At 25.6% G+C, this 7213-nt stretch overlaps 3 protein-coding genes across 3 annotated transcripts, besides 1 other annotated feature; 2 read left to right on the top strand and 1 right to left on the bottom strand.

Annotated features, from left to right (window-relative positions):
• On the bottom strand, positions 1-563 carry EHI_107560 (alcohol dehydrogenase, putative; the record flags this gene model as incomplete). The annotated part of the gene is made up of 1 exon (XM_001914234.1): positions 1-563. A coding segment is annotated over one exon (563 nt), but the record flags the coding sequence as incomplete, so codon positions are not given.
• A 197-nt stretch (positions 564-760) lies between these two features.
• Positions 761-1359, top strand: EHI_107550 (bacterial transferase hexapeptide family protein; the record flags this gene model as incomplete). The annotated part of the gene is made up of 2 exons (XM_643290.1): positions 761-864; positions 933-1359. 2 exons carry the CDS (start codon positions 761-763, stop codon positions 1357-1359), a joined length of 531 nt encoding a protein of 176 aa, XP_648382.1.
• Positions 1360-2248: 889 nt separating this feature from the next.
• Positions 2249-3684: a repeat region.
• Positions 3685-3865: 181 nt separating this feature from the next.
• EHI_107540 (uncharacterized protein) lies at positions 3866-6316 on the top strand (the record flags this gene model as incomplete). Its single annotated transcript, XM_643288.1, has 1 exon — positions 3866-6316. One exon carries the CDS (start codon positions 3866-3868, stop codon positions 6314-6316), a length of 2451 nt encoding a protein of 816 aa, XP_648380.1.
• Between the last annotated feature and the right edge of the window lie 897 nt (positions 6317-7213).

The following is a 7213-nucleotide window of genomic DNA, read 5'->3' as shown; positions in this document are numbered from 1 at the left end:
TGGTGTAATTTTGGTCGTTGATAATAAATATGAAATTCAAATTGATTAACTGCTGGTTGGATTTTAGCAATAGCTAATAACTCTTCTAACTTTTTAATATTGAAATTAGATACTCCAATACTTTTAACTAATCCTTCTTCAACTAATTTCTCCATTTCTCTCCATGTTTCTTCAATTGGAATTATTTCTTCAGTAAATTCTCCTGTTTTCTTATCTGCTGTTAATGGAATATGAATAATATAAAGATCAAGATATTCTAATTGTAATTTCTTTAATGATTCAAGACATGCTGGTCGAACATCTTCTTTATGTTTATCAGTACTCCATAATTTGGTTGTAACAAATAATTCCTCTCTTTTAACATACCCCTTTGCTATAGCACTCTTAATCCCATCTCCAACCTCTTTCTCATTTCCATATGCTTTTGCACAATCAATATGTCGATATCCATTCTTTATCGCAATCTCTACTGCTTTTCCAACTTCTCCATTCGCTGACATCCATGTTCCAAGTCCAAGTTTAGGAATTTTATAACCATTGTTTAATGTAAAGTAAAAGTCCATCTCCTATTTATTCTTTCTTTTTGCTGTTTATATATAATTCTTTATGAAGTATCGAAAATAAGGAAATTTCAAATAAAATAAAATTGTCATAAATTTCGGTGGTATTGAAGTTTCAACTAAATAAATTTTGTTATAGTTTTGAATATATTGTTTTTATGAGAATCAATACTACAAATAATAAATCAATAAAACACTAGATGAACACCACTGCTGAACAAGAAACAAAGTACATGTTAGAAGGTAAAATTATGATACCAGCAACACCTGATGGAGTTGCTGCATCAATTGCATTAGGAAATAAGTTATTTGATTTCAACCATGAACGAGATTTATCCTTCAAACAATAGTTGGTCACTTAGGAGAAAATAGCAATGTCTTTGTGCCATTCAATTGCACACGAGGGAATTTCATTGATATTGGAGATAACACAGTAATTAACATTAATTGTTATATTCTTGAAGGTGGACCAGTGAAAATAGGAAATAATGTGATGATAGGACCTAATGTTAGTCTTATAGGTGGTACACACTCAACTGATCCAAAGATCAGAAACGCATGTGGTGGAACAGCATATGGAAAACCAATTACCATCAAGGATGGAGCATGGATAGGATGTGGTGCAATCATCTTACCAGGTGTAACAATTGGAGAAAATGCGATTGTTGGGTCAGGAAGTGTAGTCACGCATGATGTTCCAGATAATATGATTGCTGTTGGAAATCCTGCTAAAGTTAGGAGAAGAGTTTCAGAACATCTAGGATGGACAATAGAGAATAGGGATGTTCCATTAGACTAAGACAGAATATATGAAATAATTATAAATGGTAATTAACTTTATTTTAATGACAAATATTAAGAAACAACTTGTTTGATAATTTATTATAAATTCAATTCATACAAATACAAAGAATTATCTCTAAGATAAAGTTTGGTAATGAAAATTAGAAGTAGAAAAGTTGAGTCATAATAAATTAAATAGAGAAAGAATTAATCATAACAATTTATTTTCTCAATTTAATACATAAATTATTTAATTCACTTCATTAGTTATTTCTAATGATAATGTAAGTTATATTAATGTTTATTAAAACATTTCATCAATGTTTAAACATTAAACCTTTTTCTTTCATAATAAACATACTTAAAATACTTCATCAAATATATTATTATTATTTGTGTTGATTATCATTATGTATTTCATAAATCATCTTTTATCAATTTATTTGTATTTCTACATATTTTCAATAAAACAAATAATACATAAAATACTGAACATTATTAAATTATTCATAAAATATATTATTGGAGTTATGAAGTAATTAAATTATTCAAATTATTCAAATTGCAATTATTTAATGAAATAATTAAATGAAAAATATGATGTTTCAACATTATACATGTCATTTCAAATTTTATTTAAATATCATATCATTTGTTATACACTCATTTGTTATATCCATTATTTATATTTATTTCTTTATTATCACTTATTTATATTATTATTGTTGTTACTTTTTATATTCTTATTTCTTCTTATTCATTCTTATTACATCAAATAAACTATTTCATTGTTATAGTTATATACTTCTGTATTATGTACATTTGAATTAATCTCATGATCATGTGAAATTTACAATAATTCAATATTTTTAACACAAAAATATTTTGATTGTATGTTTGTTATTTCATTCTTCTGTTTTTCTCTTCGATTTCCACTACTGTCTTTTTCATAGGAGTAGTTTCGTTCATCTCCATTGTTCCTAATGATGCTTTCCTCAATACTGGTTGTGTATTTATCACAAGTATCATCGTTTTCTTCTTCTCTAATTCCTTCTGTGAGATAAAATTTTCAATATCATCTTGTTGTTTTGATATGACTTGTTTTTGTGTCTCATTTTCTTTTTGTGTGTTGTCTACTTCTTCTCTTGTTATTTCTGCAATTTCTTGACTTATTATTGCTGCTTGTTGAATTTCAGAGATTTGTTTTTTTTTATCTCTTATTTTACTTTTCAGCTCCTCAACTTTCTTCTCTAGTACTTCCGCTTTTTCCTCTAACACACTATTCTTCTTCTCCGGTATTTCTCCTTTTTTCTTCAGCTCTTCTGTTTTCTCCTTTTGTTCATCCTTTTCCTTCTGTAATTTCCATTTAGTGGATTTCAGACTTCGAATGGTTTCTTCTTTGTTATTCATTTCCATGATTTTCCTTCTATCTCATTTATTTCACTGTGTAATTTTATATTTTCTTCTGTTAGTTTTTCATTTTCTTTCTTCTTTTCATTATAATTCGTTTGAACCTTCTTAATTTCTCTTTTCAAATTTTCTATTTCTTTCTCAAATTCTTTTCTGACTATTTCTTTTGCTTTTTCCATCATTTCATCTGAGATGGTTTGTTCTTCTTCCATTCTTTTTGCTTGATATTCTTTAATTTCTTCTTCTAATTTTTTAATTTGCTTTTGAAATACTTTAATTTCTTCTTTTTCTTTGTGACTTTCCTCTTCATTCTTTGTTTCTTCTTTGTTTTCTTCTTGTGTTTTTCTTCCTTTTCTGTTTCATTTATTATTTTAGCCATTTTACATCTTTTTTGTAATTCTTTGATTGGATTTCTGCTTTTCATTTCTGTTTCGATTGCTTGGATATCTTCTTCCCATCCTTTTGTTCTTTCCTTAAATTCTTCTTGCATTTTTTAATTCTCTTTTTCTTTCTAATTGCATATACTTCTTGAAGAATATCATATCATCTTTTTCTTTTACCTTCGTATTTTTTAAGTATTTCTGAATATTCTCCCTTTTCCCACTTACTTGTTATTCCTTTTATTCTTTCATGGATCTCTTTTATTGTTAACCATCTATGTCTATTGTTTGTATGTTCATTATTATTCCAGTATTTATCCTGTTTTTTTTCCGTTCTTCTTTGTCTTTGTTGTTTTTAAACCCTTTTCTTTTTGTATTTCTTTTATCATAATTATGATATCTTTTATTGTAATTGTAATATCTTTTATTGTTGTTATTGGTATTTAACCTTGTATTTCTATGTCTTGTTTGCTTTTCTTTACAAGACGTCAAGGCATTACTCCATAACAATGGCAATGAAATTTGTTGTATATCCTGAATTGGAAAAGGATGATAAATGCAAAGAAAATAAAAATAAAATTGAATAAAATGTTAAAAATCATATTTAGTATCGAAACAAATGATGTTTATTAAACAAATAACCAATAAGAAAAGAATTTACACATCTAAACAAATAACATAATTTGCCGAATGATATGCATTTAAATAAAAAACAAACTTGTTAATCATTAAATGTCAAGAGTAGTAGTAAGATTTATCTTGAATAGACAATGCATTGCAACTAAACCACTAAATTCACAAGATAATTTGAAAGTAGTCAGAGAGGTATTAAAAGGAAAGATGTCTGATTCTCAACACTTTTTAACAAGAGATGGAGATTTAATTGATGTGAACGATGAAGAGTGTTTTACTGTACAAGATGTAATTGATGAGAAAAGAATAATAAATATTAAAGGAACAGAAGTTAAAAAAGGAATAAGAATAAAGATAAATGATAAAGTACTTACCACTATTGAAATAGACAATAAAACACCATTAAGTGATGTTAGAAAAATAGTTCAAAATATACTAGAATCAGCACATTTCTATACACCTGACGATGATAGAGTTGAAAGAGATGATGAAGAAGAATTTACTGTAGAAGATATAATAAATAATGAAGAAATTAATCTTAAAGAAGAGAAAGAAAATACACCAGAAAGAAATGATATAACAATTGGAATATGTTTGAATGGAAAACCTATGCTTAAAAAGCAATTCAACAAAACTAATTCTCTTTCAGATGTTAGAAAAGAAATTGAAAATGTAAAACAAATTCCAAAAGACTTTGTGTTTGAAGATCTAGAAGGATTTAAAATACCAACTGATGATGAACAATCATTAAAATTAACATCTATTTTGTATAACAATAAGATCAATATAACAACAGAAGTTACAGATGTGTTTGAACCAAGTACTAACACATCTCTTCTAGGTTCATCAAATAATAGTACCATACCTGGCAATTCTTTAACTAATAGTATCACTTCTGATATTTCACTGAGTAATAACGCATGCATATTTGAACGAAATGTTCCAATTGAAGGAAGTATAAGATTGAAAAGTCATGAAAAAGGAAAGTTGAAAATATATTTATATCCAAATCAACCATTTAATCAAAAAGATGAGAATGATGCAATTGCTATTCTAGTCGTTGGTGAAACAGGAAGTGGAAAAACTACATTATTGAATAGTTTTGTAAATGCATTATACGGGATAAGAATAACAGATGACTTTAGATATATAATTATAAATGAAGATTATTTAGAACAGTATGGAGATCAATCTATAAGTCAAACAAGTCAAGTAATAATTTATAATATTAAAAGAACAAAAAGAACACCACCAATAAAAATAATAGATACACCAGGATTTGTAAATACAAGAGGAATTGCTTATGATATAGAAATTACTAAACAAATAAAAGAAGCATTTGAAAATAAAGTATTTGATTTAAATGCTATTTGTTTTGTTACACTACCAAATCATGTAAAAATAACAGCAGGTCAAAAATATTTATTTGAGAATATTATTAATTTATTTGGGAAAGATGTTAAAAAGAATTTTATTGCAATGTTTACATTCTGTGATGGTGAAAAACCACACGTTATAAATGCATTGGAATCAAAAGATTGCATTTTCAGTACAATTATTCCAGAAATAGATGAACCATGGTATTTAAAATTTAATAATTCAGCTATTTATAGTGATAATACAGAAGATATATTTACACAAATGTTTTGGGAATTAAGTATGAAGAATTTTGATGACTTTATAACAAAATTAGTAACATTACCAAGAATATCATTAGAGAAATCGAGAGAAGTGTTGAAGAGAAGAGAACGTATTAAAGTTCAGCTTGAAGGATTAAGAATATCATTAAATAGTCGGTTTGCAAAAATGAATGAGATAAAACAGATATATGAACAGTTATATTTGAATCGAGATAAAGTTAAAGATAATGAAAACTTTACTTTTACTGTACGTGTAACAAAACAAATTAAAATTCACTTAAAATCAGGAGAATATGCAACAAATTGTAATAAATGTCATAAAACGTGTCATTATCCATGTAGTATTAAAGGAGATATTAAAAGAGAATGTTCATGTATTGGTGATAATGGAAATTGTAAAGTATGTGGTTGTCATTCATCACAACACGTAAATGAATCATATAGATTTGATTATGTAATTGAGAAAAAACAACAAACAGCAAAAGAAGTATTTGAAAGATATAATGAAGGTAAAAAAGGTGTTGCTAACGCAGAAGCTATGTTAAAAAAGTTAGAAGATGAGTATGATAAAATTCAAACGGAACATTATGATAAGGAACAAGAAATTATCGAATGTGTTAATAGATTATCTGAAATTGCATTAAATGGTAAAGTTACCAGTTCAAATGAATATTTAGACATATTAATTCAAACAGAAAATGAAGAAAAGAAAGATAGATATAAAGAAAGAATTGAAGAATATGAAAAACTTAAACAAGCAAATGAAATGATAGAAGATATTATGAAAAAATCAACAACAAAAAAGAGTAAGGAAGATATCATGGCAGAATTTGAAGCAAGAAAGAAAGAGTTGAAAGAAGGAGAAAAAACAACAATGGATAAATATGGAGAGAATTGTGTTGTTTGTTAAAATCAAATGAAAGTTTTAATTAACTGGTTTTTAAAAATTTTTTTTAATAAGGAATAAAATTGATAAATAATATTCATTATTCACCATTGATAATACTAAACTATTTTATTGTCAATCAAATTCATTCAATATGTTTGAAATAATAGAATAAATAAATCAAATAGACTGTTTTGTTGTTAAATCCATTGTTTTAATATCACTAATAATGTCATTTTCAAAAGTTACACCATTTAATTAATTCTACTTTTGATTGATTTATTTTCATTTTATTTGTATTGTAAATATCATTTTTTCTTTATTTTTAGTTTCTCGTTATTTCTTCTAATTATTTTTGTTTATATCTATAATTCAAATTATTTGTCTTTTTTCTCTGACTTTATTCTTTTTCTCTATATTCTTAGTATTTCTTTATTTTTCTTTATTTTATTCATTCTTATAAACTTTCTATTTCTTCTTTCTATTATGTCTTTTATATTTATATTTGTATTTCATTTCTTTATTTTATGTTATTCTTTCATTACATTATTTGAATTTTTGTATTTCTTTCGTTCATCAATGAATAACACAGAAATTGAAATGAAACATATTAAAAATAGCTGTAAAAGAAATAAATTTGAAATTGTCTTTCAATGTGATGAATCAACAATGAAAATGATGTTTTAATGAATGTGCGAGAAAAATGGCAATTCAAAATGTTCTCTTATTATTTTGTTGATAATTCATTATGTTAATTGATTGTTTCACAAATAAATACTTAAAAAAGAAGAATATCATCTGAAACAATCATCAAAAGTTGAGATATTTCATTTCTATGTGTTTTTATTGTATATTGAAATACATATTGAAATAAAATACTCCAAAAAACATTTGAATAATCATGACTGAAAAGAAATATAT

Source organism: Entamoeba histolytica, genomic scaffold (assembly GCF_000208925.1).
Source record: "Entamoeba histolytica HM-1:IMSS scf_1104750517917 genomic scaffold, whole genome shotgun sequence".
Taxonomy (NCBI): domain Eukaryota; phylum Evosea; order Mastigamoebida; family Endamoebidae; genus Entamoeba; species Entamoeba histolytica.
This window is presented reverse-complemented; position numbering and strand designations above follow the sequence as displayed.